This window comes from Rhodofomes roseus (assembly GCF_022264815.1).
Source record: "Rhodofomes roseus strain CIRM-BRFM 1785 chromosome Unknown C8Q71scaffold_28, whole genome shotgun sequence".
NCBI classification, from domain to species: Eukaryota; Fungi; Basidiomycota; class Agaricomycetes; order Polyporales; family Fomitopsidaceae; genus Rhodofomes; species Rhodofomes roseus.
Window position 1 is genome coordinate 471,935 of NW_025952984.1, and position 10,596 is coordinate 482,530.

The window sequence follows — 10,596 nt, forward strand, 5'->3', positions numbered from 1 at the left end:
TGAAAATGGATCGCGCGACCTGTGAGAGCCCCCCTAATTAGACGATTCTCGTGAATGAGTGCAAGAGTAGTCGATCACGTACAGTCTCAAGAAGTAGCGTAACCTCGGGAGCGACACGGATGAATTCTTGGTTCCAGAAGTCATACCTCGAGTTCCGAAGCAGCTCGATGAAGGTGACTAGGGCACCCCACGGGTGCGGGCGATGTACCAAGAAGCGCTCCAACAAGACCTTCGTCATGATTTCTCTGAACTGGTTGCTCTTGACCTCCACGAAGAGATGGAGCATCAACGAACTGAACCAGTGAGTATGGGCATTAGGGTAGCGCAAGTGCAACACCATCGCACTGAGAAGGTGATGCTGGCCTACTCATCAAGTCAGTAACACATCGAGATGCCAGTGAGACGTGTGGCTTACCTTCGGCATCCAAGTCAGTGGCAAGGTATTGCAAAGCGACCACACCAGGGTCACTGGCCACGAAGAGCGAACTACCACTGCGCGCTTTAGCCTGAGCAACCGACGACACCCCGATGTACATCACGAGGGAGTTGATCAGAGACAAGTTGTACGTGTCTGTCGATCCTTCCGGTACACCAGGCATTCGCAGCCGGTCCTTGAGGGAAGGCAAGAAGGATGATGTGCCACGGTTGAGGAGGTACTGATCGAGGTACAACCGAAGGTCGCCAGTCTTGAGACTCGAAGCAAAGTCGGATAAGATGGGCGGGATGGGGCCCATCTCTGGGATGGACTCGAACTCGATGTTTCGAAGATGAGGGTCGGGCAGCATGACGGTGGGCGGGAATGCACTCAAGATGATGTTGCGTAGCTGAATGCATCGCGGGGGTATCACGTCGCAGAGGGAGAAATAATACTCGCTGAGGAACTCCGGGAAGTCGTGAAGGAGCACAAGGAGGAGACGAAGAGAGCCGCGGTAGAGGTCCCTGGAGGCTGGCTGCAGTTCAGCTGCCTTCAGGAAGGGCGACAAAAACTTGAATAGCGAGACGAGGAGCTTGTAGAAGGCCGACCATCCCTACATGTTCCAATGATGTCAGTGGCTTCAAATACGGTTCACTGGGATCAGCTTACAGCGCGGTTCTCTGACAGCAAGAGTTTGGGCATGAAAAGTCGGTGAGAGATCAAGCTCATCCAAGAGAAGGCGAAGCCCGGGAAGTACGTCGGCTGCAGAGAGCTGAACGTGTCACTAGCGAGCGTCATTAGCACAATGATTCGTACGAAGTTTGATGCACCATCGAACATACCTGATGGCAACCAGCAATTGGAAGTACGCTGTCCCAAGGCTAGCCTCGATCGTGTGCAAGTCGTTCAACAAGCTGCAGAAGAAACGGAAGAAGGGCTTCTGCTCGAACAGAGGTCCCTGTTCTTCATGCATATTGGCCAGCACAAGCACGAAGATTGAGAGAATCTTCGTCAAGTAATGCACCTTCGCTTGGTCATTGTTGACACCCGAGGCGTCACCGTGGTACTTGATGATGTACACGATCAGCCTTGACATGGCATCCAGAGCTTGGAAAGAGTAGGTGAACTCCCTGGCATGGATGCATTTGATGTAGCTGTCCACGCTCGACTCGGCGCAGACGCGGAAGAAGAAAGACGAGACGTCTTCCGCCTTCAGGATGTTCTGCTTCGTCAACTGCGTGATGTACGGTACGAAGGCTTTCTCGGGCGAATGAGACCGCTGGAAGATCGACACCCATTGTTGGAACCATGAAAACAGTTTCTCCCTGAGCTGTTCGGTCTCGGGCTTCACGGACGGCGGTCGGGCAACCGGAGCTTCCCCGATGGGTTGGACGGATGGCCTACGCACACCACGAATGTCATCTAGAAGCCTATGAACGCTGCATTCGTTTCACCATACGTCAGCGACATGTACTAGGGTAAAGAGGATACATGATCTTACTCATCAGTGGCCTTGTTCGACTGCGACAGCTGGTTGAGGACCTCAAGAGTGTAGGCGAACTGGATCTGCGACGCAAACGGAGGATCACTTGACAAACATTCCCGTATGAGCTCCGCGGCAAAGTTGAGCAGGCTCGAGCGAGGGTCAGTGTACAGAGTCTTCGCCAATTGCTGATCTTGCTGTCCAATCGGGACGAGACCGCTGCGCAGCAAGGTAACCATGACGGGTACATTGTACTTGCGTTCGTCGTCAGCGTAGATGAGCCAGGTGATGGCTTCCTTGGCGACCTCCTCGAAGGAGGTGCATAGCTGCTCCAGAAGAGCAACATAGATCTCCCGACCAAGCTGAGTCGGCGTCTTGTACAGGAACTGAACAATCTTCTGAGACATCAAGAGAGGCGTACGCTGACGATCGGTGGTCTCAGCAGCTAGGACTGGGATCTGACGAACAAGCCCCCGGATTTCGTGATTAGGCGGCAGAGCGGAGAGGGACGGGATAGGCAGTTGGATCAGAACTGCTTCGAGGTCTTTGACGAGGAGGCTGAATCGGTCCATCGCGTCCTGGTGGCGCGTGATCTGGCCTTGCCCGATCTCTGGCAAAGGCGATGGTGCGTATACCGCTGACATGTGGTCATTACGCAGGTACGAGACAGTCGAGCTCGGTCGACTGAAACCACGCCGCTTGACGTCGGAATCAGGGGAGCTGTGGGTGAAAAGCTGCGACATGATTCCGTCCATGTTCCCGAAATCCTCGTATACTCCGGCCTGCAGAGGTTGCACGCCCGTCGGTTTGATCCGCAGTGGCTCAGGCAGCGTAGAGGCGAGTTGAGATTGAGGAGCGGTTGGGTCCCAGAAGGTCTGTCCGGGGCGCTGTTCGCGATGACGTCGGCGGGCCTCGTACGCAGCGGCGAAGCCATCGTCGACGTCGATGACGGCACGGTCCATGGCGGCCTTCTCGATGGCTTGACAAGCCAACTCGAGGTTGTCTTGAACCAGCAGGTTGATGGCTTGATCAGGGACAACTTGCTCGGTGAAGCCGAATTCGTTCAAGTAGTTGCGGATGTGACTCGTAAGGTTCGTCTTCAGCGGCTCCTTGCAGGTCACCAATGCCAAGCTGCCCGCGAGTTTCTGCGCCATCAAGTGACCAGCCTTGCGCATCCTTTCCTCATTGGGCTCAGTTGCGAAGTCCTTTGCCACGAGCTCTCGGGTAGAGATGCCAGCAATCGTGACAGAGCGCTCAACGACGGGCATAATGATCTGCGTTCCGCGTGTTAGCATCACTTCTGACAACCCGGACAACCCGGAGGAGTGGACAAACAGTCGGACTTACCTCTCGGACCGAGCGATCAACAGCCATCTGCACAGCTCGCTTGAACGATTGGTTGGTGTTAAGAGGCTGCAGATGAGGACTAATCTGCACAAGCGGCAGGAGGCTCGACAAGATACTCTCGATATGCGCTCCCAGGGCGCGCTGCGACTCCGAAGGACTCGTCGGTCCAAGCAAAGTCATCTGCGATTCGCTGCCTGGTAAAGCACCGTAGTCACCCATCGGCAGCGAGTCCATAGCGACGTAGTTCGGCAAGCCACTGCCTGTGAGGGTATCCGCCAACGGGCGGTTGCGCAGAATGGTAGTCGCCTGCACCGTGTCGAGGTCGATGTCCAAGGTCTTGCACAAAATCTCGATCTCGAACTTCAGGATTGACTTTAGCTCGGCGAAGTGGTAAAGCTCAGCGAGCAGGCTGATGACGGCCATCAACCACGGGTTGGGCGGCTTGAACACTTTCGAGTTTGCACACGGCTCCAAGGTCTTGCAGACGAACGGAATAGCGACGACGAGCCTGCCGTGCTCGTAACCCTCGATCAGCAAGTCCTTGAACGACAGATTTTTGTGCTTGATTGGGCGGTCGCGAGCGAGCGTGATCTTCCCAAGCCAGCTTCCCACATTTTTCAAGATGGCCCTCTCGGAGCTCGAGTTCAACGTCTTCTCCGAATTCAGCATCGCAGCTGACTTGACGAACGTCTCGTTGAGAACGAAGCGGAAGAGCAGCGGCGCATCCAACGCATCCAAAAAGCGCAAGTACAGCTGGTGGTTGTTCGGCTCCGTGCTCACACGTTGGTCGACGAGGTAATTCGCGAACCACCACGAGAACTGCTCCTTGAAGTACTCCCGCATCTCTGCCAGTTTGGAGTCGAAGTTCGAGGGCGCGAGGTTGTTGACGATGAAGAGGATCTTGTCGGATACCTCTTCCGTCGGGCTGTCCAGCTCTCCTTCAAAGGGATCAGGCTGGATGGCGTTGAAGACAGGCGGAGGTTCCACAGCAGGCCCTGTCCCAAGACGCAGATCGATACTACTCGAGTGCTCGCTGGCGTTCGCAATAGCGCGGTGAATGGCCGCAGCCAAGTCTGGCCTCGCCTCGAGTAGATGCGGGATCTTGAGAAGAGCCTGGCAGAGCGGCTGCCACTCCGCCAAGCGTGACTCGAACCTCGACAGTGCCTGGATACCGAACTTGAACAGATTCGTCTCGGGAGCGCAGTTCAGAGCATCCACGACATAGCGGATTGCGATGCCGAGTGGAATGTAGTCGACGAGCTGATACTGGATGAGGGAGCCGAAGAGGTAGCCAGTCATGGCGAGCTCGCGGGGCGGGTAGAACGATTGGAAGAACTTGTACTCGTCGAAGAGGAAGTGGAGCATGCACGAGAAGATCTCGTGGTCGCGCGGGTTGGTCGACTCCTTGTTCCGCTGCAGCAGCGCAATCACATCGTCGATGCTGATCTGCTCGTCATACATTTGCTTATAGATTCCATCGACCTCGGCCTCGATCTCCGCGGTGTAGCTGACTACCGAGATGCCTGGCTCGGCGTCGGACCCTGGCACAAGATTCATGAGGCGGGGGTGAATTTGGAGACAAGCGTTGCGAACGTCGAGGCAGTAGTCGACGTCGCTTTCGCGCATGATATTGGAGCTGTTTCGGAGAACACGGAGGAAGATTGTGATGGTTTGCGGGCTGAGGGGCATTGTGCGGTGATCGACAGCAGGGTCCGAGATGCGCGTTGCCTTCTCGCTCTCCATCTTGATGTCGAGGAACGCGATGACAGCGTGGAGGAAGTCGGCGCCATGCGCAGTAACATTGTCGGCGAGCCACTTGTCCAGGTTGAGGTATTCTCGGCGGGAGGCGAGGGCAGCCACATCGAGGGCAAAAGTGAAAGGTCGGACCTCCAGAAGTGCATCCAGAATCTAGGTGACGTCAGCGCTCCTAGTCCAGTCCAACGGCAACAGAGCGACGTACCTTGAGGTCTTGGGCGACGTCAAGAATCCTCGTGATATTGAGTGGGCTCTCTTCATAGAAGTCCCGGAATGCATTCGTGAGGTACGTCGGCTCGATTTGCCAGATCCTCATGAACACCAGCTGGTGGTTCGGATGCCCGGCAAGGAAGAGCGCCAACAGTCGCTGAGTGTAGTCCACCCGGATCTCGCCCCAGTTGGTGTTCTACGTCCAAAGTTAGCTCCGCCACGCCAAGGTGAGAGATTGTGGAGACATACCGGAGCCTGTAGGAGACCCATATGCACCAACTCTGCGCTGATTTTGACAGCTTTGTCGAGCATCTCACGGACGAAGTTCCGCACATCCGCAGAGTCGGAGTCTGACAGTCTCACGAGGACTTCGAATAAATCGAGGGAGTTCCAAGTATGTCCCTGCACATTGGCAGCCAGCGACTTGATAGTAGGACTGGCATTCGCGACATCATCCACTGTGACGATTCTGTGCCCGGGCAATGTGACAAAGTTGAATGTGTCTGCCGGCAGGGACAGGAGCGCGTCAAGCAGGCGCAGTTGGTATAAAGAATTCGACCAGTTCTGCCAGAATCCGGTGACTGCGTGCGGGTCGGCCTCACGTGGTGAGTTCTGGAGGATGGCGATCAGCAGCTTCAACGTCGCGGTATCGACGCCCTGGCGATCCAGCATGTCAAATCCTTTGATGACGCCGGCCCAGTCAAGCGTGACATCCTGGTGGACAATCAGCAACCAGGTTAACAGACCGATCATCTCGAACTTACGAAGCTATCGAGTGCCTTCACAAGTGAACCGACGTCTGGAAGCACTGTGCCTTCCGAAGCGAGACGAGCGAGGCTCTGCATCCACTCCACCACTTGTACATTCTGCGGAGGGCTCGTGGATGTGATATTGAACCGCACCAAAAGCGCACGGACGACAGCAGGATCCGCGGTGATTTCGTGACCCAATTGCACCAACGCCTGCACAAGAGGAATGCCGGCCGGCAAACTGAACGCGACAACGTAAGCCAACCATCACAAATGGAACAAGAACACGAACGAACCTGAGCTCGGGGAAAATACGCTGCAACATGGGGGAAACGGTCTCTTGGCCGTACTTGGCCATGGCAGCGGTTATGAGAGCCTGTCGTTGCACGGCGTCCAAAACTGGGGCGTCTATTGGTGGCTCCGACAGCAAGTTCGTCAACAGCCTCGCAAGCTGGCCGGGGGAGAGGTCGGCGTGGTCAAAAGACGGGTGCTGGCATATCGCCATGACGGCGTCCTCGAAATCCGTGCGAATGATATTGGCTGCCTGCACTGCGAGGTCCCTGCGCGTCTGTCCGGCGACGATTGAGGACGCGAGCACGAGCTTCTCGAGTGGCTGCAAACCAATGCGGTCTACAAACCTCGCCAGATCGAATGTACGGAACACATCCCCTTCGCCCTTATCTATTCCATCGCGGAATCGGTCAGCAAGGGTTGGGTCGCGTGAAAGACGTTGGGTTTCTTGTGCAAGGAGGCGGAAGGTGAGGGCAGTCGAGTTGTCGAAGGGTGTCGGAGTGGGGGCGTTGGTGAGTCGGCTGGTAGAGTGGACGATGAGACGGCGGATAAAATGCAAGTACGTGTCGACACCATGTTGCTCGGACAGCTGGACAATGTAACGCACCGCAGGGAAGTCGAGAACCCATCAGTGCCAAAAACGGGGCAAACATAAGCAGCACTTACGGAGCGTATCTCCTGCTGGTTCCTCTCGAAGTTCTCCTCAGTCAATGTCGAGAGCAGGAACACAATCTGAGCCTTGACGATGGTGTGGATGTTCGGAGGATTGGCAGAGTTGTCCATGGCTGGAGTGCGGACGCGAGTCGAAGCCTCGGTCGAGCGGCGCCCGACGCCGCCACCGCTGGAAGCCGTTTTGAAGATGAGGGTGGGAGCAGAGAAGAGAATCGAGGTGCACGATGCACCGAAGCCGTCCTGGACGGTGAGCACGCTGCAATGTCCGGCTTGCTCTGCGACGCGCGCGCCCTTTCAAGCGCCGCCTCAAGTTCGGTGGCGTCGAGAGCCGTCCGTCCCACGTGAGCCACAACCGCCCACTCCCGCGACCGAGTCCGCCGCCACCACTGAGTACTGAGTTATGCGCCGAGTCCCTATGATTGTGGACCAGCTTCGGCTTCATCGAGCCAGCCTTCCCCGGTGAATCTCCAAGTGGTATGCGTGCGCGGAGCTTGGCGTGCACACCGTGCTCTCGTGCAGACTCCTCATCAGCAATCCCTTCTCACCTCGGGCCCATCTTCGACGGCATGCAGCGCGGGCTCGGGCACACAGCCTAGCGGTGCACATCCCGTCCTGTCCCGTCTCGCGCGTACTGACGGACCTGTGATGGCAGGTGGATCTTCTTCATCGGAGGCACGCTCACGATCTCCTCTGTGGTCGACGCACTCTTCCTCCCCAACTTCCCGTCCAGCCCGAGCACGCGGCCGCGCTGGTTCACTCGGCTGAGGTGCGACTGGCTGCGCCGCGCGTACACAAGGATGTCGGCTCGCCCAACGCAGACCCGGGTGCCAGCGTGGGCGGGCAGCGGCCGGGCATCTGGCTCGCGTTCGCGGACGGGATGGTGTGGAGCCTCGCGCTCGCGCTTGCGAGCCTGGTCGTCGCGCTCTCAGTTCAACGTGTTCTGCCCGACGCTCTGCATGGCGATGTGGTATGGGGACTATACATACACTTTCCATGTCTTCAAATTCGATTTTGCTACTCACTGTCTCTTAGTAAAGCATCCCGCGCGGTACAGGCTCTGTGTTCGCGGGTCGGATAACCGTGGCGACGCCGGAAAGGACACGCGGTCTATTGGCACGAGCAACTGGGCGTCGACCTCAGCTTCCGCAAAGGCGACGTCGTCACTATTCTGACGAATATCGGTCACCGTTCTGTTAAGCTAACTCTGCTGGGCCGATCTAGCCGAAGAACGTCACCATCACTGCCTACGAACCTTGGGCTACGTCGACGTCGACGACCAAGTAAGCACGCCTCCGCTCGTCTCATCCCTTCGCAGCCGGAGCCGACCTGACGCACCCCCTCGCAGGATCATTTCGTGCTAGGAATATGCCGTCGAGAGCAACGGCATCATCTTCATGGACTACAACGAGGGCGGCCGGCACGCGGTCTTCATGCCAGACCTGCTCCTCAACTTGTCGGGCGTTTTGCGGGTTCGAGAGCCCGGACCAGTACGTCGAGCCGCCTGTCGTGGCGCAGGTCGCGAGCGCCACAAGCGTGCTCGGTCGGGGCGCGGTCAGCGGTGCGTTGCTCGGCTTGGTGATGGGTGTTTGGGGCGTGGTGGCGCGGTGAGTAGGTCGTTTGCGTGCGCGAGGCTGGGTGTGGTGTGGTGTCATGCGGCGGTGGACGTTCAAACGTGTTGACGACATTGACGGGGTTCAGTGGTCATTCCACGTTAGGGTTCTCTGTGTCTGTTTATCGGATTGTTCAATAGGCCTGAATGTCATTAGTAGCGATGGGATGTTTAGGAGGAGTATTGGAAGCGTTATGCACTGTGCCTGTAGGATAGCACATTACGTGGGACAGTATGGGTTCGGATTTCCAACTGTGTGTGTGACGTACATCTGCATAGGCTTCGCTGAGTTCTTGTCGTCGCTGTCGTGCTCACCTTGGTTCGCGTTGGTGCATATGACAATGTTCATGTTCGCACCCATCCATGCAAGTACACACATATGATCATTTAAATATGGAAGTCGAGTCCAGGAGAGTAAATGGGAGGAACAGAAACCATACAAGTACATGCCAAGTGGAGGCTAACGATACGTGTAACGTCTTAGACACTCTCCTCCTCGGGAGCCCCCAGTATCTTCATGAATATGCTGAAGGACATCTTTTCCTCCCTCTCCATCTCCAGCGACTCAATCTTGGCCCGCTTACGCTCCAATGTCGCGCGGTTGTTGCTAAGATTCTTAAGGCTGGACCAGTCATGCTCGATATCGTTGAATTCATACAACAGGTTGATTAGTGGAGTGTTTTCGGCGAGCAGCGGCTTGAGCGTATGGTGGGCTTGTTTCATGACGCGGGTGCGAACTTTTTCCTCACGGAGGAAGTCCCCTTTGCTGTGTCCGATGTCGACGAGGGAAGCACGTTGCCATTCCTTGATGTAGCCGAAGGCCTGTTCTTCTGGGTTGTATGTTGCAGCAAAGTAGATATAGCCGTAGAAGAACGACTCTAGGTCGTACCGATACTTGTGGATAGGTGGGTCGCCCTCGCGCAAGAGGTCCAATGCCATGAACGGGCCCGTGCCCGTGCGGTACCTTGGCTTGACTACGGCCTGGGGCTCTGTCGCCGTGTTCGACGGTCCCGCGCCCTCCAGATTTTGGGGCTGTTCCGTTGCTTCACCCTCTGCGATGGATGGCAGACTCGGTTTCGTCGTCGACTGCACGGCTGGTTCTGGTTCTGGTGGCCAAATCACTGCAGCAGCGTCACCAGCACGACGAGTGGGTCTGTTGTCGCCCGTACTCTGGTCTTCCGCAAGGTCCCAGTCGCAAAGAACACCGATGATCCGCCCGTCTGGCAGGCGATACCACATGATGTTGTTGAGGCTTATATCACGATGCAGTATCTTCGACGTCTCGTACACCCAGTGATGAGCTGTAATGACAGTTAGACGAGAGTCAAGCTATGCCTCGAAATGCACTATGCACGTACCACGAACGACATCAAAGAACACGATGCGGAAGTTATCTCCGGATCCGATGGTCTCCAGGGGCTCGTACTCCTTGAGGACCAGAATGCGGCAGACTCGTAGCTCATCTGCCCCGGGAACAACGCCCAACTTGAAACGAGGGAGGTGCATCTCTTCCGAGTCTCCGCTCTTTGTCATCGAACACTTGAGGTCCACGATGTGCTTCAAGTAGTTCGGCTTGCTCTCCGCCAGACGTCTGCGAACGGCCTTGATCATCGCGTCCTCCGCCTTCCGGACAGCGTGCGGCCAGGCCACTTTGGCAACAAGAGCCTCCGATCCGAACAGCTCTTCCGTCTTCGTGCCGGGCGCCGCGACCACGGGAATGACCGTCGTCCCTCGTCCGATCATGCCAAACTCGGTGTAGATCGTGCGGCGTTGGCTCGACTCCGAGTCTTCCAGTGCTCCCTCCACCGTCTCCGAGGCTCCCCGGCTCGCTCGCTGCGCACCGCTCGTTGCAGTCTTCTTCTTCTCCTTCTTCGCCCGGTGCATGTCCCTCATGTTGCTCTCGCTGACATCGAGATTGAACTCGACATCGACGGCGGTCCCCTCGTCAAGTTCGACGGCAAGTCGAAGCTTCGAGCCTCGATACCCATTGTCCAGACAGAACTGGTCGTGCCCGTGCGCATCCTTCGGGTAGTGGACGCACGGGTGAATCCCCAGGTCGTGCACC

At 56.7% G+C, this 10,596-nt stretch overlaps 2 protein-coding genes across 2 annotated transcripts; both read right to left on the minus strand.

Annotated features, from left to right (window-relative positions):
- Positions 1–37: 37 nt before the first annotated feature.
- Positions 38–7,166, minus strand: C8Q71DRAFT_842161 (Not1-domain-containing protein; the record flags this gene model as incomplete). The annotated part of the gene is made up of 11 exons (XM_047926543.1): positions 6,917–7,166; positions 6,256–6,839; positions 5,975–6,200; positions 5,460–5,924; positions 5,206–5,406; positions 3,246–5,153; positions 1,917–3,172; positions 1,258–1,854; positions 1,085–1,199; positions 416–1,028; positions 38–366 (listed from the first exon to the last, which is right to left on the minus strand). The coding sequence occupies exons 1-11, from the start codon at positions 7,031–7,033 to the stop codon at positions 38–40; spliced, it is 6,411 nt and encodes a 2,136-aa protein (XP_047774280.1). The 5' UTR covers positions 7,034–7,166.
- A 1,746-nt stretch (positions 7,167–8,912) lies between these two features.
- On the minus strand, positions 8,913–10,424 carry C8Q71DRAFT_911031 (uncharacterized protein; the record flags this gene model as incomplete). The annotated part of the gene is made up of 2 exons (XM_047929115.1): positions 8,913–9,832; positions 9,890–10,424. The coding sequence occupies 2 exons, from the start codon at positions 10,422–10,424 to the stop codon at positions 9,012–9,014; spliced, it is 1,356 nt and encodes a 451-aa protein (XP_047774281.1). The 3' UTR covers positions 8,913–9,011.
- Positions 10,425–10,596: the final 172 nt, after the last annotated feature.